Source organism: Lepidochelys kempii, chromosome 4 (genome assembly GCF_965140285.1).
Source record: "Lepidochelys kempii isolate rLepKem1 chromosome 4, rLepKem1.hap1, whole genome shotgun sequence".
Taxonomy (NCBI): Eukaryota; Metazoa; Chordata; order Testudines; family Cheloniidae; genus Lepidochelys; species Lepidochelys kempii.
The window spans coordinates 28334633-28357622 of NC_136383.1; the positions used below are offsets into that span (position 1 = coordinate 28334633).

At 41.8% G+C, this 22990-nt stretch overlaps 1 protein-coding gene across 3 annotated transcripts in view; it reads right to left on the minus strand.

The window, feature by feature from the left end:
- The window catches only part of MANBA (mannosidase beta), an 82463-nt gene that overhangs the window by 10280 nt on the left and 49193 nt on the right, over nucleotides 1-22990 (minus strand). For 2 of the 3 annotated variants that reach the window (XM_073340809.2, XM_073340808.2), the window contains exons 9-14: nucleotides 21229-21346; nucleotides 17333-17419; nucleotides 16349-16516; nucleotides 7798-8016; nucleotides 6176-6340; nucleotides 5392-5536 (exon numbers count right to left, since the gene is read on the minus strand). In XM_073340809.2, the coding sequence (XP_073196910.2) occupies nucleotides 5392-5536; nucleotides 6176-6340; nucleotides 7798-8016; nucleotides 16349-16516; nucleotides 17333-17419; nucleotides 21229-21346 (902 nt within the window). The remainder of the gene's footprint in view (nucleotides 1-5391; nucleotides 5537-6175; nucleotides 6341-7797; nucleotides 8017-16348; nucleotides 16517-17332; nucleotides 17420-21228; nucleotides 21347-22990) is intronic. The other variant, XM_073340810.2, reaches the window with a different exon arrangement.

Sequence of the window (22990 nt, forward strand, 5' to 3'; positions counted from 1 at the left end):
CCCAGCTCTACCACTGGCCTACTGGGTGACCCTAGTAAGTCACTTTCCTGCATTTGCCTATTTGTAAAATGAAGATGATGATGCTTATTTCCTTTGTAAAGCACTTTGAGACTGACAGATGAAAAGTGGTGGGTACGAGGTAAGTGACAGTATTTGTATCATTGCTAGCACATTTACACGGGGATGCTCTTCTGGCACTGTCAAATGATTCATAAAGTGGGTGGGCTTCCCCAGGGTTTAGTCTTAAGGGATGCTGCTGGGTCTGGCAGAGACTTGCCAAACAGGCAATACTTTGCAGGTGGGCAGTTTAACATCTTCAGGTTAAGGGAATTTATAGGGATCAGGTATTCAGCCCATCCCTCACTCATAGGGAAATATATAACAATTGAGCTCAAGGCTATTGGAAAAGACCTGACAATCTCATTTTGCTGCATCCTCCCATCCCTGTGGCAGGGACTGGGGACTCTGGATACTTTCATGGAACCTGCTGTGAGGCCCAAGCGTGTCTGTTTTGTAGCGAGTAAGCTCAGACAGTGGATAAAGTACATGGACCTGACTGATATGAAGTGTAGCGATGGTAAATGCTTTGTGTTCTATTGAGCCAAATTGCCAATTCTGATATCTGTAGAAAAAAACCTGCCATGCTATCACAGTTGTGTGGGATGTTTTCAGGGACATAGATTTGTTGGTGCAGAAACTCAAGGTAAGGTTACTTTATAGAACCAAGAATTCATTTTTCTCTTGAGCTTAGTGGATATCATGTGTGATTTGGGGATGAGTGGGTTCTTGATTTAATATATACAAAAGGCTTTCTTGGGTTCAATGGTATGACCATTAGGCTGCAGAAGAGAAGAATAGCTGCTTTCAACTACCTGAAAGGGGGATTCCAAAGAGGATGGATCTAGACTGTTCTCAGTGGTAGCAGATGACAGAACAAGGAGTAATGGTCTCAAGTTGCAGTGTGGGAGGTTTAGGTTGAATATTAAGAAAAACTTTTTCACTAGGAGGGTGGTGAAACACTGGAATGTGTTACCTAGGGAGGTGGTGGAATCTCCTTCCTTAGAAGTTTTTAAGGTCAGGCTTGACAAAGCCCTGGCTGGGATGATTTAATTGGGGATCGGTACTGCTTTGAGCAGGGGGTTGGACTAGATGACCTCCTGAGGTCCCTTCCAACCCTGATATTCTATGATTCCATGACTTCCGGGTGATGCATATACAGTGGTGTGGTAAGTGCAAGATGGCTCACAATTGGGGGATAAAAAACTGGATGTTTTGGCAAAACTGATCAGAAATGAACAATTGTTAACAATGCTGACATTTAAACTTATCATTCGCTTTCACATCTCATTGACATTAATGGGAGAAGTGCACACCTCCCCAGCTACTGTTTCATGCTCTCTGCAGACCCAAGCAGATACCACTACATCAGTTACACCTTCTCCATGTTTTAAAGTGTTGTTTTTCCCTGTAACCAAAGGCCAAATAAATGTTTTTTAAATAATACAAAACAGCCTACATGTTGGAGCACAGTTCCACAGCAAGGGATGGATTGTACAGTTAATTCTGCAGCCAAGAATCACAGAATATTTGGAGCCATTACTATGGCTGCTGCAACTGTGACAGTGACTTTTGGTAGAATTGAGAGATAAGCCCTCTTCATGCTGGCTGCAAAGTAGACAGCTCAAGTGTTTAAGCCTGACTGTCTGGATTTACTTAAAAAGATTTCTTGATGTAAAAATGGCAGTGAGAAATCTTGGGAAGGAGCAGCCAGTGTGAAAATTTCTGGCTTTAATTATTCCTGTTGTAGGCACGTATGGCAAAAGCTATTTAAAAACAAACCTGGGACTAGTTTTCTGTGTTTAAATGAACTGTTGTTTAAATCTGAGTTCCCAAATCTCTTCCAAATTATGACATACACAACAGGGACTGTACTTTATATCACAACATCAACGTTCAGAACAAGAGGTGATGACTCACTCTGGAATAAGACATCACTGCCCAGATCTTTCACTGTTTCCTGAAGCCTTTTCATCTAACATCTAGAAGATAGCTTTCTTCACTGTAACGGATTCTAAATTAATTGCTCAGCGCCATTTAACACAACCCGAGAAACATTCTGCTGAATTCTTTCCTCACATCCAATCTCACAAATTTAAATCTATTTTTTTTAAAACCCTGTGGTTTCAGCTCACTGGACACTAAGTATTGGACCCACACTTCTAACCAATAAAACTCAGCAATCTGTAAAACTCCTGATAGCTGAATCAGATACCTCAAGGTGACATCTGTGCAGGAAGGTGCAGAAATTCCAGCTACAGCTTAGCATTCTTCACTGAAAACACACCACACAGATGCTAAAGCAATCAATGCAGCACAAGTGGCTCCAAAATCATAATCAAACATTCAAAATCTGAGGAGATACATTGACTTCTGAAGGGAGGCAGAGAGTCACATGCAGACAAGAGGGCTTCACTGTGTTTTCTTACTTTCCAGGTAAATGTTTTTAATATATAAACAAATACTTAATTCTCAATTCTCTCCCCATTTCAAGAAGGAACACACTTCCACTCTCTATGGAAAATTATGTAAACCCCTCCATGGCACGCCATTTATGAAAGAACAAATCTAAATAAAGGAAGTATTCATCAGCGATGCCACTGTGCAACCTAAAGAAATGCAGAAGTGTGGTTTTGAAATGCAAAGAAAACTAATTCCAACATTTGCATTTCAAAACTTCCTCTACTGCATCGCCTAATTAAATGAAAATTAAATTTTTCCTCAATCCACTGACTAAAATGAATAAAATGAAACAAAGGGACAGCAGTATCTCTGCTGAGCTTCCTTTCTGAAAATTGACATTAATAAGGCTATGACTAATTAAACTATGCAAGACATATGCTGTGATGACGTTAGTTGTTCTGTAGTTAAAAAAAATCATCCTTATGTTCATCACATCAGATCATCTGTCAATGCATCTGTACATTGAGACATTTTACTAAGTTTTTTTCCTCCTTTTTAAGGTACTTATTTTGTAAGAATTTGTCGATTATAGCAAAATTCAGAAAAACAAACATTAAAACATTATGTTTCTACAGCATAAATTCACGAAGTCGAGGAACCTCAGTGTTAAGGCTGGACTACTGTCTTGGCTGACATCATGAGGCCAAGGTAAAGCAGCGTGTTGTTTAAAGACAGATTCACTATAGTTGTTTCCTCTGGTTTTTGAGGTGGAGGTCTTCCACACAGGAAAAGGGAAGAGAAAAACTTTAAGAAGTAAGAAGATGTCACTGTAAAACCACAAAAATTGGCAGGTGGATCCAGGGGCAGGTGTAGAAAAAACTACGTTTACCTCCTTTTCATAAACTGACCATATTCCAACATTTCTTTAACTATGAACTTCTTCTCTGCAGCATATATCAGTAAACTAAAACAATAATTAAGAAATAACTGAGGTTGAAATCATAGATAGGGCAATGGACTGGGATTCAACAGACCTGAGTTCAATTCCCAGCTCTACTACTAGTCTGCTGGATGTCCCTCGGGAAAGTCACTTTACCTCTAGTTTTCCCATCTGTAAAATGGGGATAATGATACTGCCCTCTTTTGTAAAATGCTTTGAGATGTAAAGATGATAAGCATCATATAACAAGTAGGTAAATGTATTATATACTTCCACAGAACAGTCCTTCCACCTTAAAAAACCCCTAAACCTCAAAATACGGTCACCTAGATATAAGCAGTTACGGAATGCAGCCACTTCCCTCAGACCATGCAGTTCTCCTTCACTTACTATTTATTACCCAAGCAAATTACACATCTGCACTCAACCTAAACTAGGCCCGTTATGCTGTGAAATAAAACACATTGTTGGATATATACAGATCACATTATATGCTATTTAATTAGAACTATAGATTCTTCAACTAATTTAGTCCTAGTGTGTCTTGACATATTGCAAAGTTCCACACACATTGACTGAGAAATTAGATGTTTTTATTACTAAGAAAAAACATCATAATCTTTCAGCTTATTGAATGATTATATGTTTTTTTATATTTATGTAAATATAGCTAACCCTCATTTATTGGTATGCTTCCCTAAAAATACTGCTCTCCATATGCACTAAAAACAACTCTTTAGATCTTTCCAACCTTTTCCACAATACTAAAAGGCACTTCTCTTCTCTAAAAGGCAGCAACACCAAAACAAACAAACAAAACTAGGTTGCACAAAAACAATGAGGAGTCCAGTGGCACCTTAAAGACTAACGGATTTATTTGGGCATAAGCCTTCGTGGGTAAAAAAACCCAACTTCTTCAGATGCATCGTGGGTTTTTTACCCACGAAAGCTTATGCCCAAATAAATCTGTTAGTATTTAAGGTGAACTGGACTCCTCATTGTTTTTGTGGATACAGACTAACACAGCTACCCCTCTGATACTTAAAACTAGTTTGGAGTATCGAGGCTTCGCCACTCTGGAGATGGAAAAATTAAAAAAAAACAAAACAAAAATCTTTGAGTTTTACCACACTCCTCAGAAAAACTATCCTGGATGAGCTGTGGCATGTAAGCTTTAAGGAAGATCAATTTCTTTCAGGGGAAGCTAGGGAGATGTTCAAAAGTTAGGTTTCAGAGTAGCAGCCGTGTTAGTCTGTATTCACAAAAAGAAAAGGAGTACTTGTGGCACCTTAGAGACTAACAAATTTATTTGAGCATAAGCTTTTGTGAGCTATAGCTCACTTCATCGAATGCATCCCATGAAGTGAGCTGTAGCTCACGAAAGCTTATGCTCAAATAAATTTGTTAGTCTCTAAGGTGCCACAAGTACTCCTTTTCTTTTTGTTGAAAAGTTAGGTTTATAATGAGGAGCTAACTTCAACCTTAACTACAGTGCGGCTACCACTCCATAGCAGTTATGCTTGTTTGTTTTAAATATTGTCTTATACTCAAAAGACATTAATATTGCTTAAATTAAAAGACATAAAAGTTAAACTAGGGCCTGCACCACTGAAAGAATTATAGGGCATCTTCGCCTTGTGTTATAAAGGTTCTTGGATCTACATTTACGATTGGTGGTTACTGTATTCTGAAACAAACACTAACGAGTGGATACACTGAAAGGTTTGTTTTCCTCTTTGTTTTGTTTGTATTTGAGGAGGATGACATATCAAGACCAACAGCTTTGCATCCCCGCTCAGTTTTAGTATCAGGCTTATCCTGCAAACCAGTTTGCTGAGATGTATTAGCAGATGGTTAGAAATATGTTATCCAGGCAATAATGGTGAGCCTTATTCTTGAACTGGTATTTCTGATGAAAAAAGTTATAGATAATAAAAAGAAATTTAAAAAGCACAATTAGAGGTTTCATTGATGGCAATTGGAAGACTTACCTAGAGAAGCCCATGAAGGGGCCTGCCAGATATCATTGAGCTGCCAATAGAGTGATCCCATTGTATGTCCCTCTCCATTGGTTATCTCACTTCGACTACGCCGATAGAACTCCGTTTCTGCCTTTATACACTGGGCTTGCATAACCTTGTTCAGCAAATATATTAAAAAGAGGATTATTTTTAATTTGGTTAACTATTCTCAAAACATTGTGTGTGTGTTTGTGTGGGTCAGCGAGAGAAAGACAGACAGGGCTTTTCATGCTCTCTTTGAGCTAGATTGTACCTAAAAGGCACAACTCTGACCAAGAGACAGTACAGGAAAAGTGCTGTTACAAGGGGATTTCAGCAAGGTGTTGTGTGGCAAGGAGGTATAATCTTTCCCTAGCCTGCTGCAATCAGTGTGTCCAACCTGCTCTCTGGGTCAGTGTAGAGGGTCAAGGCCCAACTTCTTCCTGCCTTTCCCATTTTCTCTGGAGTAATTTATGCTGCATGGAAGAAGTATCCCCTGAGATGATCACTAGTCCTGGTGCGGGAGAAGGGAAACAAAGAGGGGAAATTGGAGAGGCTTTTCATGCCCTGTTCTCTCCACTACAAAGGGTCAGGGACACACAAAATTTACCCACATTAAATTATATTGTAAATTCTTCAAGGCAAGGACTATCTCATTATAATATGTCTCTTCAGTGCCTAACATACTGACCGAGACCAGGCCCCCTAGCTGCTAATAACAACGATGGCTGTATTAGATAGAAGTATCTGTCACCAGATTGTGACACACGGTTACCTGAGTAAGGTAAATCGTATCTTTGAACCGTTTTAGAGGATCTGTGTTCTGGGGCAGCTTGAAGTGAAGTCCAGCCTGATGAAGCATTTGGTCGTTACCAGCTGCATGGTGCTGTCGATGGAGGGAGAAATTACTTGTATAAGACCAGTCCTCTGTAGAGGAAACCTTTTGAAAACACAGAAAAGGTTGAAAATGGATCATAAAGAAATGGCAAAACATGCATGCTCCTGATCTTTGGGACCAGTACTTATCGATTGCTGAATAGCAAGAAAGGTGAATAATATCCATTTCAGCCTCTTGCCATCACCTAGAGTATTTAAAATAATACTTTATGTTTCTGTAGTGCCTTTCATCTGAGTACCTTTAAGTCTTGAAGCCCACAACACCTGGTGGAGTAACTGTTATATTCTTACAGATGGACAGACCACGGCACAGAGGGCCAAATTCAGAAGGCTCAGCACACAGGCAGGGGTGGCTTTGCTGGTTTTGTAGAACTTCACTTATTTGTCCTACAGTAGAATTTGGCCCACAAAGCTTTCACAGAGTCAGTGGCCAAGGAGAGGGGAAAGGAAGTGAGGAGGGAAAAACAGCTTCAGAGACAGGGCTCCTGGGGGGGGGGGGGGTAAGAGTGGGGTTGTTGTCAGTGGACGAGCCTGGGAGCTTATATTCATAACTTTGCTCAAAATCATGGACTGACTAGGAACACCAGATTTATGACTTATTACAACAATCTATAACCCACTAACAACCCCCTGCCCCACAGCTGTCTCCCCCTATTCCTTTCCCTCCTATGGAGGGATGTCAACAGGCCACTTCACCTTGAATGGTCCCCTGAAATGTGCGTTAACTACTTATGCTAAACAACCTGTTCCACTTTGTATTTAGCTGTGACACTCTGAGTACGTTTCCCAGACCTGAAGAAGAGCTCGTGTAAGCTCGAAAGCTTGTCTCTCTCACCAACAGAAGCTGGTCCAATAAAATATATTACCTCACCCATCTTGTCTCTCTAACATCCTGGGACTGACACAGCTACAACAACAGTGCATATGATATAAAAGACAAGCTCACTAATCGGTCACTAGCCGGCTTGCTTTTACTACAGCAAGTAAAAATGCACAACTTATTTTTGGTTCTGATCCAATGGAGGTGGAAGCTGTGTGTAACGGTTAATCAAGAGTTAAGTTTGTGATGTGAGGAGACAGGATTCAACAATCAGTGTCTTAATACTTTAATCAATACAAGCTCCTGTGTTTAGAGAGTTCAAGAATGTGTCCCCAATTGTTTAAAACTGGAAAAGCAAATTTAAAAACATAGATTATAATAAATTATAGCAATGCTGTGGACTCTGACACAGCAAGAATGACCTATGGTAATAAATTAGGACTGTAGGTATTTATCTTGGCTATCATGAGAGGAACCAAGTTTAATGTATTAAAAGGGGAAAGATGTACATCCCACGCTGTCTCTACTAGTCATATTAAACCTAACATTTCCTCTTAATAAGGAATTTGTGTCATTTCAACTATAGTCACGGACCCAGAGTTTCTTGACCAGTAATTCACTGTCAAGACCAAAAGGGAACAGGGAGCAGGAAAGCTATGAAAATGGAAGCTTTGCCTTACCTTTTCCAATGTACTAAAAGAGGGCCAGGACTGAAATCCATACTCCGAGGCAAACCGAGTTTTAGGATACACTGTCCAGTTCCAGCAGTCACTGAAGTAATCATAAAAGTGGGTGTCACCATAATGGGTGTCATAAGGATTTTGGGAGAGCCAGCCTTCTTTAACAGACTCCTTGCCATTTGTTGGACTGGATGTAATATAAGGACGACTCTTATCCTCCTGGGTAAACAAAACAAAACACACCATAATAAAGTGATTGGTTCTAACATTTCAATATCCAGACCTTACTTTGGGGAGTGAAACCAAAATGCCTTTGCCAAATTGCTGAGTCACTGCCTAGGAAACATTTTGCTTTTGTGCCCTGACATTCATCTCCTCCCTCACATGTAATCGTTTTTAATTTCTGGAATCAGAGGCCTAACAGGATGTACTACCACTTTCTATTTCTATGATTCCTCCTCCCCTTCATGGCCATGTAAACACTGCATGAATCAGGCCCTCAGGTACCAGCCAGATGCTCCCACTGAAGAAGTGGACAGAGAGAAAACTATTCCAGGGCTCCACCGCCCCCTCCTATTGAAATCAGCAAAACTGACTGGACACATTTGTGAGGGAGGAATATACTGCATACCGTTCAAGTGGTGTCATAAATTACCTAATCTCCTCATAGTACAATAGGGATACCATTAGAGGAACTGGTTTCAGAGTAACAGCCGTGTTAGTCTGTATTCGCAAAAAGAAAAGGAGTACTTGTGGCACCTTAGAGACTAACCAATTTATTTGAGCATAAGCTTTCGTGAGCTACAGCTCACTTCATCGGATGCATACTGTGGAAAATACAGAAGATGTTTTTATACACACAAACCATGAAAAAATGGTTGTTTATCACTACAAAAGGTTTTCTCTCCCCCCACCCTACTCTCCTGCTGGTAATAGCTTATCTAAAGTGATCACTCTCCTTACAATGTGTATGATAATCAAGGTGGGCCATTTCCAGCACAAATCCAGGTTTTCTTCCCCCCCCCCCCCCCGCTAGTACTAGTACTTTATTAAGCCCAGGACAGAAAGTGGAGTCTATCCTCAGTGTATCCAACTCTAGGTGTGAATAATAAGTTGCAAAGCAGGAGGAATCCAGCTACTTCTTGCCCATGGAAGCTTATTAGCCTCATCTGCTAGTACAATGTAGGCTGCGTTCTGAGTGGAGAGGAATTTGAAACTAAAGTTCAGTTTTGAAAATCTTAGGGAAAGGGATTCTCTTGCCTCAGATCAAGGGATTTCCTATCTTTAAATGTGTCTACATTATTAGTAACAGCTATTTAAAGCACTTCTAGTGGAAAATAAACAAAATTATCATTAACATTTGTGTGGTGAGACAGTTCCTTTAAGTAAAATGATTACTTTTGCAGCAGCAATGCTAAGATTTTTCCCTTTTTTCCCCCCTTTGTTACAGACAACCAACAAGCCTCAGTCTTAATACATTCAAAATATGCTGTCATTACAGTCTGTGGCATTGTGCTTTGGTTTTGTTTGACCTGGCTGTGCATTTTAGGCCAGATGCAACTTTATGAAGGGCAGGATTTAGAGTTGTTTCAAATTACATATATTTAACCACTACTACACACTGCCTCTCGTCAGTGCCAAATACTGAAGGGTTTCTTTGAAATTATAAAACATTTAGGGACACATTTTCAGTAAGGGAAGCCCTTGGTTCTACATTCACAGTTACCACTATTAGCTCCAATATAGCAAAGCAGTTAGCCACAGGCTTCAGTTTAAGCACAAGTAATTTCATTCACTCGTTTTTAACTGTGTGAACAGTTAATCACAAGAACTGCTTATCTAAGGATATGCTACATTCTCCATCACTGAAGCCTTGATATGAAGGCTGGATGTTTTTCCAAGTGATAGATTCTAGCTTAGCCAGATGTAATTGGCTTGATGGAGAAATTGCTTGGTGAAATTCTATGGCTTGTGTTATGCCATAGGAGTTCAGACAGAAGATCGTAATGGTTTCTTCTGGCCTTAAAAATCTATCCATCTATATGCTTAAAGTGAAGCAGACACTTCAGTGCTTTACTGGATTGGAGACACTGTGCAGTCAAATCAGGTGACATAAGACGCCTACCAGAAGCATTTCCCTAAGCCATCTGCATGCACAGTAACACAGTTTGTGCACATGATCATAGAAATGATAGAAACCTAGAAAAAAATGATTACTTACCTTCTCGTAACTGCTGTTCTTCAAGATGCGTTGTTCATGTCCATTCCAATCAGGTATGTGTATGGCAGACGGAAGATTTTTCCCATAGCAGCATCTGTCAGGTCAGCCTGGGTGCCCCTTGGAGTCGTGCCTTCGTGGCGCTCAACATAGAGCCCATCCAACCCGCCACCCCCTCAGTTCCTTCTTGCCAGCGACTCTGACAGAGGAGTAGGAGGGTGGATATTGGAATGGACATGAACAACACATTTTGGTGGCCAAACCCTTAGTGACGACATGGACAGCCCCTGCTGCTTGAGGTGGACAAGATAGTCCAATATAAGCAGTAAAGAGGCGAGCACGGGTGACGAACCGTGTTGCGCTGACCAGATTGCGAATCTCTTCCACTTGGCAAGGTAGGTAGCCCTGGTGGAGGGCTTTCTATTGCAAAGGAGGACTTGTTTGACCAGGTCTGAACAGGAGACCTCTATTGGGTTCAGCCATGGAGCTTCCATGCCATGAGGTGCAGGTACTTGAGGTTCGGGTGCTGGAGACCACCATGACCCTGGGTCAATAAGTCCGGGAAGAGCAGCAAGGTAACTGGGGCTTCCACAGACATTTCCAGAAGCCATGTGTAACAGTGCTGGCGAGGCCAACCTGGAGCTATCAGTATCACTGAAGCTCGTTCCCGTCACATTTTGAGGAGTACCTTGTGAACGAGCAGAATAGGCGGAAACATGTAAAGGAGATGGTCTCCCCATGGGAGGAGGAATGCATCTGTGATGGAGCCCAGACTGCGATTCAGGAAGGAGAAACATTGCAGACACTTCCTGTTGCGTTGTTTGGCGAACAGGTTTATCTGGGGAAATCCCCACTGTTGGAAGATTGAGTTCGCAATGTCTGGGCGTAAGGACCCCTTGTGCCCGTGGAATGACCTGCTGAGATAGTCCACCAACTTGTTCAATATCCTGGGGAGGTACGATGCTTGAAGGTGTATTGAAGGCTCTACGCAGAAGTCCCACATGAGTGCTTCCTGGCACAGGGGAGTGGAGCATGCACCCCTGTTTGTTGATACAGAATATCACCGTGGTGTTGTCTGTCATTACTGATACACATTTCCCTGATAAGTAGGTTCGGAAAGTCTCAGCTCTCTGACATTGATGTGGAGAGTGAGCTCTGCCCAAGACCAGAGGCCTTGAGTCCTGAGGACTCCCAGATGTGCTCCCCAGCCCAGTGCATCCGTCGCTAGCGAGAGAGACGGCTGAGGGCTGGTGAAGGGGACCCCTGGACATAGTACCTGTGGATCGAACCACCACAGGAAGGAGTTGAGGACCTGGTGAGACAGGGTCACAATCCTGTCCAAGCTGTCCCGGCCTGGCCGATACACCGACACTAGCCATGACTGAAGAGGTTGAAGTCTGAGTCTGGCATGCTGCACCACATAGGTACAAACAGCGATGTGTCGTAGAAGTTTCAGGCAATTCCTAGCTGTGGTGATGGGGAAATACCTGAGACCTCGAATGATGTCACCCAGGGCCTGGAACTTCACTTCTGGGAGGTATGCCCTGGCTTAAGTCGAGTCCAGTATTGCCCCTATAAACTCTATCCGCTGAATCAGGGACAGCGTTGATTTCCCGTTGTTCAGAAGGAGGCCCAGTTTGTCAAACGTCGCTCTTATGAAGTCGACTTGTGCCTCCACTTGAGTCTTGGAGTGGCCCTTGATGAGCCAGTCATCGAAGTATGGGAACACCTGTACCTGCCACCTGTGCAGGAATGCGGCCACAACTGCCATGCACTTGGTAGACACTCGAGGTGCCGCTGACAGGCCAAACGGGAGGACTGTGAACTGCTAGTGGTTTTTGCTCACCACAAACCTGAGATGGGGCAGTGTGATTGCTATGTGAAAGTATGTGTTCTTCAAGTCAAGGGTGGCGTACCAGTCCCCTGGATCCAATGATGGGATGATGGAGGCCAAAGAGACCATGCGGAACTTGAGTTTCTTCATGAAGTTGTTGAGCTCCCGCAGGTCTAGGATGGGAAATACCGGGAACGCCCTTCTGCTTCTGAGGAATCTCTTCCACTGCCCCTAGAGATAGGAGCGAGTTGTTCTGTTGTTGGTAGAACCGCTGTGTGGCACGGGTGTGAAGGCCCAACAACTTGAGGGTGGCTCGAGTCCTTTAGGCTATGAAGCCTTTTATCCATCCTTCCGGAAAACAGAGTCACACCCTCAAAGGGAAGGTCCTGTATGGTCTGCTGGACCTTGTAAGAGAGACCAGAGACCTGAAGCCAGGAGCCCCTTCTCATGGCCACACCTGTAGCCATCAGCCCTCGTGGGCACATCAGCTCTGTCCAGCACAGCCTGCAGGAAAGCTCAGGAAATGAGCTTACCTTCCTCAACCAAGGCCAAGAACTCGGCATGGGAATCTTGCGGCAGCAGCTCTGCAAATTTTGCCATTGCCCCACATGTGTTATTCAGTAGTTGCTGATTTGAAATGTGGAGCTGCAACCCGCCCATAGAATAGACCTTTCTCCAAAAAGGTCAAGTCTTTTCACCTCCCTGTTCTTAAGGGAGGGTCCCTGGTAGCTTTGCTGCTCACACTGGTTGGCAGCGTCCACGACAAGGGAATCAGGCGGTGGATGTGAGTACAGATGCTCATAGCCCTTAGATGGCACAAAGTAGCACCTTTCATTGCACTTAGCTGTGGGTGGCAATGAAGTTTTGATCGTGTCCAATATGGTCTTGATAAGAGGCAGACCAATGTGTGCAGTCCAGAGGGCGGGAGGATATCCACCGTGGGATCCGCATCCTCCACTACCTCCTCTGCCTGAATACCCAGGCCCTGGGCAACTCGCCGCAGCAATTGCTGCAACACCCTGCTGTCCTCCAAGCCTGGAGCTATAGTGGTGCCTGCCAGTGCCTCATCTAGCAAGAAAGAGGAAGAAGCCCTCGTAAAGGGCAGCTGTTCCCTCCCATCAGCGCCCAAGGGGTCCCGTGAGTCCTGGGGATCCCGGGATGGTGGTGACCCGGACGGTGCTGTGCCCCTCGGTGCTGGGACAGAAGATACCTACGCCAGGGCTGTAGGTGGCGCTGTTGGCATTGCTGTTGGTGCTAGTGCAGATGTCGGTGCCGGTACCAATGAGTCTGGCGACGATGCCACAGCCGACGGCGTCGATGTAAGCGGCGGCACCTCAGTAGCTGGCCGCAGTGTGTCGGAGAGCACCAAAGCTGCAGAAGGTGGTATGAAGGTAGCAGAAGCTACCAATGTTGCTGCTGAGTGCGATCCCTGGCTTCGTCCCTGGCTTTGATGGAAGGCCCAGGGCGTCCAGAAGGGCCACTGCGTCAGGTTTTGCCACTGTGGAGGCCACAGTGCCAGGTAGGCTCGTCTCCCTTGACGCGACCTGGATCTCCTGCTCCTACTTCTGCCAGAGCGATAGGAGTCGGACTCTGACTCCGAGGTTTTCGAAAATGAAGACCACAGAGGAGCTGGGCTGCGAGGCGCAGAGTGTTGAGAACTAGAGGAATGACTGGGCTCTCATTCCAGAGCTCCTGGCACGGGGGGTGCTGTGTAGAAGGCAAACCAGCATGGCCGGCTTCCCTCTTGAATGTACTGTGGGGTGGGCCGGTGCTGCCAGTGCCGGCGGTTCATCCCTCTTTGGAGGTGAGAACGGCACTGTGAGGCACAATAAGTCCTGAGCTGCCTCCGGCTTCTTTTTCTTCTGAGGCACCGGCGATTGAGACCGGTGCCTACCCACCAAATGGACGTGAGAAGAGCCATGACGGTGCCGAGCATCTCGCGAAGAGTCCTTCCTTAGCACCTGTTCCCAGGATGATGGTGCCAGGAGGAGGTGCTGGGTGCAGAATCCCAGATCCCAGGTCTGAATGGGGCAAAGAGCTGCCTCCATAAGCAGAACTCTGAGCTGCAGTTCTCTCTTTCAAAGTTCTGGGGCGGAACTCATGGGTCATTTTTTGATATGCACTTGGCGCAGACCTCACACTTTTTGAACCCCGGGGACAATGGCACACCACAGCTCCGGGGAGTCGGAGGGAGAACCCCCAACAAACTCTAAACAACTATTAACTACAGAAGAACTATAAACAAATGACACAGATAGAGATGCTTGATAAAGCAAGAGCTATGGGACGTTCCAGTTAACTGTCACTGGCGGTAAGAAGGAACTGAGGGGGTGGCGGGTCGGCAAGGCTCTATATTGAGCGCCATTAAGGTGTGACTGCAGGGGGTGCCCAGGCCAACCCGACAGATGCTGCTATGAGAAAAATCTTCTGGCTGCTGTGCATGCGTGCACACACACCTGTTTGGAATTGACATGAACAAGCACTCAAAGAAGAACCTACAAATACAGGTACACAATGGTGTGTGTATTTTTCCATGTGTAGCTTACTGGAGAATTATGCCCAAAATGATAACTAAAATACATACCTTTGTATTCCTGTTAAATGTGTTGATACTAAAATAATAATAGCATTTACAGTAGATAGAAATTTTAATTACAAGACAAATCACATTTGTTAGAGTTAGATTGTATAAGTTCTCCAGGACAGTGACACATCTATCACATATTTTGTGAAGTGTCTCAGTACTCTATGTTATTGTTATTAACAAACAACAAATGAATCCACTTTGAGCAAAGAACTATTTTTGGCTAAGACACTAATCAGGACTATGTTGTTCTTGAGTCCATATTACAATTTAGATTAATATTGACAGTAATTGTAAAACATAGTTGTGTTAATATATTAGCAATGTTGTCAATACGAACTTGTTAGATTTAAGCTTTAATGCAGAAATTTGTCGAGTATATTACATCAGCCATTTTGGTTTATCAGTCGCTTCACCCTTATTGAGCAGTTTCTCTCAAAGCTTCCCCTTTTATCAGTTTCCCCCTCATGGTTTTCCTGTACCCTTAAATTTCCAGGACTAGAATGGCCCTACAAGCTCCTTAAAGCCAGTAGCATGCAATCACTAATGACAACATCTATATTGTTTTTAGATTACACTTTGATTGCCTGGGTTGATGCACGTAAATTGATGGTGGTATGCATCTACTGTAATTTCAGCATAGCCAGTAAAACCAGTTTAGTCCAAAATCATCGTATTCTAAAGTAGCCTGTGAGCCATGAAGCAACAGGGATAAGGGGGTAGCTACTGCAGGGTAGAAAATTAATATTTCTTGGTAGAGGAGAAATGTTTTAACTGGCAGAATGTCAGTTTCACTTTGCATATCTCTGTACTGCATACTCTGTATTTTAGCTAGCTAGAGAGATCAAAGCATTCATCTGTGGTTCAGGCATTACTCTCTGCATAGCTATTCAGGAATGAAATGCCATGTAGAGCAACTTATTCTTTATTGGTGTCACAGAGGCAACTTTCAGTCTACTCTCTCTCTGAAGTCAAAAACAGTGGCGTTTCATTGCAAGAAGAGAGAGAGCTCTTCACCACAAGTGGTGGCAGGTTCCCTCCTACCCCTTCAATTGTAGGAGGCACTGCCAGATGCTGAGGGGACCTCTCTGGAAGGCCATGCCTTCACTCCAAGAAGGGAATAGGTAAACCAGCTTGACTCCATCTCCTACTGAGAGTTGCTGCAGCAAGACTGGGAGAGAGGAATTCTTACTCATCCTTTTCCCTCTAACATGTTTTCTTTTTCATCAGTCTTCTCTCTCATCCTCTGATCAGCCAAAACAAAGGTAAAGTAGGATTTGATCATCCCTTTGGAATGCAGCATTTAATCTGGAATTACTGCAGTGGAACCTGATTAAAATGGAGTGAGTTTCACTACTGTTGCATCCACACTGAGAATTTTAGGCAAGTCTTGTATCACATGTAACTCTACTGGTGCCAGAAAGACTGTACATGGGCTGCAGGCCTTTTTACCAGCATGTCCTCTAAACCTGCTTTATGTTCCTACCACAGTCAGTGGAGCTGCATCAGTGGGCACTGGTGGCAAATGACAGGTCTCATCTTTGCATTCTGTGTCCTTATATAACCCACAAGAAGTGAAAGTCCAGCAATTTGTGATTTTCAATACACTCCATTCTAAGCAGAATTTCACTGTAAATAACTTCATTACAAGCAGGTATCACTGTATGACATCAAGCAAAGCTCTAAAACTTCCAGAACAAGGAGAAAAGCTGCAAAAACTGCAATGAGAATTTGTAAAACACAATCACAGCAGTCTTCACCATGGTTTTTACGTATTGTTGTCGGCATGTCCACACTGCTTCTGTAAATCTGTTCCCTTAAACAACTCAAGGAAATTTGGCCCAAATTGCAGACTTTAAAACCTTTTGCAAGACAATTTGGGGGCGGGCGCTATGCCCCTGAAAATTTCACTTACAGCAAGAACAATTTCTCGGATGTTCTTCACATAAAGTGTCACATAGTCTTTGAAATAAACTTTCATCTCAGCATGTGGTATGGAGAACCAGTTGCCTGCAACTGCTGCCTCATTTTCATTGTTTCCACTCCATAAAATGATGCATGGGTGAGATTTTAATCTCTTTACCTGAAATAGAAGTCACAGTTTCTAAATTAAAATTCAATTACTTCCCTTTAACTGGATATCTTGTAAAGTTTATGCAAGTTGCACAGAGTTCAAACAATACTGGCTGGTTTCTACACTTGCTGAAGTGATCTCAATGACAAGAAATATGAAAGATTGCAAAGGATACAGTACCATTGCAGCCAAGGGAATAAGGAACCAATGCTGCAAATTGACATGTCAATAACTTTACTCCATGAGTAATCATACAGACTTCAAAGGGAATACTCACATGAATAAAGTTACTCATCAGTTTGCAGAACCAAGTCCTAAATTTGTACATCTTTGAAACTACTGGAAATTCACATTTTTGGTAGACTATAAAAGAACAAAATATTTAATGTTTTCATCTTTACTTTTCCACAAGGCATATAACACAACACTTTTTTCAACCTGCAAAAAAACAACTTCCCTGCCTGGCCAGAAAAATAGATTTAAAAAAAATTAATAATGAAATGATACACAGCCCAGGCCAGCAAAATATATAATCTCCTCTTCTTCTAAAACATGTACAAGTAGAGGTGAGATTAGAGTAGGAAGACAGGACAGGGAGACCCCATGTTACCCCTAGGATGACTTCTACATTCCTCTGCCCACCATGTTCTGCCTTGCTTTTCTACAGGCTCACTCCGTTTTCTTGCTTGTGTGTGTGTTTGTTACTTGAGTGCACAATAGACTGCAGTCTTTAAAGAAACTCATGTCAAACAATGAACAACAGAAATGAAACAGTCAATACAAGCATACTGAAATATGGGTCCTTGACACTACTGAACAACATACCTGATGAGTAACTTCTGCTCTTACTGATTCTAAGTAGTTCTGGTCAGTTGGGTAAAGGGCACATGCAAACATAAAATCCTGCCAAATCTACAGAGCAAGAAAAAGGAAATAAAAAACCTGTCAGCAAATATTTTTCTACACTTAGTGAATGATTTTCAGTTCACATGGACTTCAGTTCAGATGGAATTATTTGTCTTAAACAGCAGATGATGTAGAAATTTTTAACTTACTCACTGTACATGAATACTGGAGGTGTCACCAAAACAGATACACCCCAGATGAGCTCAACTTTCATGTGCACATACACCCCCAGAGTTGATTTCCTCAATTTTAATGTTTTAAGCCATTTCTTCATCATTATGATCTAGATTCTTCCACCTTACCCATGGTTTGCAAGTAGCTCCACTGCTCCCAATAAGAATACTTGGAAGCCATATTTTACTCAATATGAGTGAAGATGGAAGACTCTGTCCATAAGTGAATGAAGTTCTTATGGCTTTTACAGCGTGTTTTGCATATACCCATGAGTAGAGCAACAAATCCCCATTAGCTATTAGCAGAAGAAAGTCATTACACTGATGAGTTTATTTAATTTTGTTATGATTTAAAGTACAGCTACTGTAACACTCCAGACATGCTTCCCAACACAACACATAAAACACAAGATCAACTTAAATTAACACTGAGAGAAAAGAAGTGATATCTCCCATCCATCAGAGTTGGGGAAAAACCCAGACCCTCCCATAACTCAATGTATCTCTTCAGAGAAAGCCTGGATAAATAGATATATCTTGCAAGAAACCTCTAAGGTCAATGACAAAATGTTGAGAAAAGCCTTTATGTCACCTAATCTATCTATATTCCCTTACAACCAGTGCAAGATTATTCCATACAATATATTTTGTAATGTTCTGTCCAGTCCAGTTTCAACTGACTCAACTCACTACTTTTTCTTGACAATCTACTCCACAGATACCATAATCAGAAATGTTTTCCTGATATTCAAAGTAAGTTTTTCTTTGCTTATTTTTAATACAATGAATTCTACCTTCTTGGGCTACCCCAGACAATTTCTCTCCCTCCTTGATGTTTACATCCTGCAGATATCTCCATGACAACTTAAAAAAAAATAAGAAACTCCCTAAACTATTTTAACATCATTTTAATGATTAACAGCAAAAATGAAAATGAACCAATATCAATTACACATTGATTGAATTCATCACTTGTAATTTCATAGTCTCCTGATCCAAATAAGCTGTTTCATTCATGTCTCAAAAAAAGGAATTCCAAAAAAACTGAACATATTTTGGTCCAATGAGTCAGATATCCATTTCAACCTGTTTTCCTTTTAAAGTTTCCATGATTTTGAGATTCCTAATAGATCCTGTATTTTCATTTTCAGGTTACTAAGGCAAAGACCTACTGAAGAATGTTGTCACAGAAACATCGCTGCTGGAAAAGCCTTGCTCCCTACATGGTGTCTCACCTTTCCAGACAAGATGCCAGGCAGAAAGAGGAGAGCCAGCTAAGCACTTCCAGCAGTGAGAGGATGCCCTTCCGTGAATGATTCAGTGGGTCTTTCCTAAAAGATCTGAAAACAATTTTTAAAAAATCCATTAATAAATGCAAAATCACGGAAGCTTTACAATGGAAAAAAGTGCAAAAATCAGTGCACAATCATGCCTAATAAAAAAAATACAAACCTGTGCAGGCTCCATCGGAGACTGTGTAGAGACAAACACCCTTTATAAAGGCATGTCTCAAAAGTATCTAAGATGGTATTTAGCATACTAGCTCCAGTGAATTGTTACTTCCTTTTTCCTTGAGATATTATCCCATTACATGACTTGACTTTGAATCATTTTCCAACTCTTTATAAGATAGCAAGAGAGGCAAGTTAAGTAGAAGATTCATATTCATCAATATTAAAAAATTTCTTGGTTTATTTTCAGAGAAGCCTCTCTTTAAAATCAAAGTTCAATTTTTTCAGAATGATGACCTAATTTTAGGTACTTACATCAATATTTAGGTTACTAAATAAGGCCAGCGAGTTCTGCCTGGGCACGGAGCTAAATGGCCTATTTAGGTTAGAGTACCTACAAATCAAAGAGAACTGTAGGAGCTCAGAAGCACTGAAAATCAGAGCCCTTGTTTAGGTGACCAAAATAGATTTAGGTGCCCAGTTTTAGGCACCAAGTTCCAATAATTTGGACTCAGTGTAAGGAATATCTAAGAATTTTCTCTCTTGTACAGGCAAATCTCAGAGAGAATGTTTACGCATGGACATATACACAAACAGAGGGAAGAAGACCCTGTCATATACAATGCTAATGTAATGTTTCTCTTGCGAAAATCGTACTGTCCCATTTTCCCGTGTGTTATGCTGAATGGTAGATGTAGGCACACTTCTCAAGATTCTAACAACAAACACAACTCAAGCTTCACTCACATACTCGGTTTCATCAAAAACCACTGATGTGTATTTACAGTCTTGTAAATTGGAGCTATGGACCTAGTTTCACCGTAGTGTTTGCACCAGGTTTTCCCACTACAGTCACGTTTAAACTGACTTACAGCTTTCCCCAAAATATTCCTTTTGGGCTGAAATTTTCCATGTTTGGTCTCAGGCCAAAGTTGAAAGTTTTTGGAAAGCCTGAATTAAATCTCTTCAGCTGTTTTGAGATTAAGAGGATTTTTTTTTTTTTAACAGAAATACATTTTTTTTTTTTACAGAAGAGAAAGCGCAACTACCTTAATAGTTGATGGGATTATTCAAAAATAGCTGGAACTATAAGCAGGGTAGTTAATTCTGATTGTGCAGGCCGTGCTCACACTGTTGAGAACTTATTCATGTACTCCCACAGGTTTCAGCAGTGCTACTCTCACATGAGTAAGTAATCAGAATGAGTAAAAGGTCCCACAATCTCCACGCGGAACAAAAAAAAAGCCAAAGTAAGCCACATTTGAGGGGGGAAAAGTTATAAATATTTAAAATCGTGTGTTTGTGTAGCCCACTGTTTCATGAATGTGACAAGTCATCCTTTGTACCCAATCCACAGAGGATTCTATTTGATACAGGTTCTTATACGGCACTCATCACTGTAGTATCTGAGCGTCTTCCAGCAGTTCATCAATCAACATGACTAACGCCTGTCATGTGTAGTTCTTATCTTCTCTTCTGGAGAAAGAATTGCACGAGCATTGCAGTACTTTGTTTTGGTTAGGTGTTGTTTGGGGAGTTTTGTGACAGCTCTGAGCACCCTTCACCACAGGCTCATGCTCAAGTGGTTCATGCTTTCAGCTGTGGAGGTCTTAAATTCAATTCCTGCTAACGGGCAAGGTGACAGTTGTTAACTTTGCAACTGTGCTGTTATACACATTTCTGGTGCACAACAACAGCAGTAATATTCTGTACATGGCCTAAGGTAGGATAACTGTACCTATAAGCAGACACTTACTGCCCATGGCCTATGACCTTCCCCTCTTTTTTTTCCTCTCCAGTTTTCTTTAAACAAAACAAACAAACAAGAGAAACTAAAGAACAACATGCAAGATAAATTTAATGTTAAGGTCGAGACGTTAGAGTGCACCTGTGCAGACATGCACATGCAAAAGGAAATTCAAACGTTAACAGGTTAAGTTTTTAACTTTTGGGTACTCAACTTGTGAGACCTTAAAGGACCCTGATTTTCAGAGCACCTGTCCTATGAAAATGAGGCCCCTATATTGTTTCAAGGTGAATATCCAGAAATCATTAGTTCCTTTTGAAAATTTAGCCCAGATTACTGTACCACTATTAACTCAGCTGCCTTGCTTACACACCAGTATTTTCTATTTGTTATTTTCTTGTCAATTTGGAATACAGGAGCTGAGTTGTCTTGTTTATTTTTTACCATTATTCCTAGTTCATCGCAGATATCATAGAATTCATCTTGCTCATATACTCCTCCTCCCCATACACGAAGTGCATTCATGTTAGCATCAACTGTGGACTGCAAGATGAGCTTTAACCTGTTCAATACAAAGAGAATTAAATCAGGAGAGCTAACAGTTATATGGAATTACACCCTCCCTAAACTAGATAGCCAGGAGAAACCTACACAGGCTCTTATCCTTTTTCTTAAAAATATATATATATCCAATTTATGTATATCATTAGCTGACAGGCCAAGACTAGTCACTTTGACAGAAAGACTATTCTGACACCCTAGAAATCTGTATAAATGTTCACTTCACTCCCAAAGCTAAATTCTTGCAAATAAAAGGGCTCAATCCTGCTACCAAACCAGTGGGATTACTCATGGTAGTAAGTACTACACTCAGTAACAAGTGTTTGCAGGACTGGGTCTTAAGGTTCTATCCCAGAAAAGAGTCAAACACCCTGTCATAAATATAAAGGGAAGGGTAAACACCTTTAAATCCATCCTGGCCAGAGGAAAAACCCTTTCACCTGTAAAAGGTTAAGAAGCTAGGATAACTTTGCTGGCACCTGAGCAAAATGACCAATGAGGAGACAAGATACTTTTAAAAGCTGGGGGGAGGGAGAAACAAAGGGTCTGTCTGTCTGTGTGATGCTTTTGCCAGGAACAGAACAGGAATGGAGTCATAGAACTTAGTAAATAATCTAGCTAGATATGCGTTAGATTATGATTTCTTTAAATGGCTGAGGAAATAAGCGGTGCTGAATGGAATGGATATTCCTGTTTTTGCGTCTTTTTGTAACTTAAGGTTTTGCCTAGAGGGATTCTCTATGTTTTGAGTCTAATTACCCTGTAAGGTATTTACCATCCTGATTTTACAGAGGTGATTCTTTTTACTTTTCTTCTATTAAAATTCTTTTAAGAAACTGAATGCTTTTTTTATTGTTCTTAAGATCCAAGGGTTTGGGTCTGTGGTCACCTATGCAAATTGGTGAGGATTTTTACCAAACCTTCCTCAGGAAGGGGGGTGCAAGGTTTTGGTGAGGATTTTGGGGGGAAAGATGATTCCAAACAACTCTTTCCCAGTAACCGGTTAAACGTTTGGTGGTGGCAGTGAAAGTCCAAGGGCAAAGGGTAAAATAGTTTGTACCTTGGGGAAGTTTTAACCTAAGCTGGTAAAAGTAAGCTTAGGAGGTTTTCATGCAGGTCCCCACATCTGTACCCTAGAGTTCAGAGTGGGGAAGGAACCTTGACACACCCTTAAAAAATGTTTTATTAAAAAAAAAATTAAACACTATATTTATCCAAGTAGCTCCTTTGATTTGTTATCTTCTTTTCCCTTTAGATTTTACCTTGTTTTATATACATATTACCTTGAATTTTAATAATTTCCAACCATTTCTGAAACATATCTCGGAGTCTTTTTTCTCTCATATATTCGCATGTTGAGAAAGAGTGAAAAAACTAACTGATGCATTACAGCACCCTGAATGACATTTATAAATCATGTTGGGCCTAATTCTGCCAACCTCGTCACTCTGAGTAGACACCTTACCCTACAAGTAGTCCCACTCCTAACTAACTGAGGGTAGCAGAATCAGGCTCTGAGGATTACCAATACCACCCAGGCTCCCTGAACTCATCCATCAACAACATCAGAACACTACCTTTGTGCAAGAGCCAAATCTCTTCCCCTTTATTGACCTGATTTCTACTCCCCTTACTCGCACTGAAT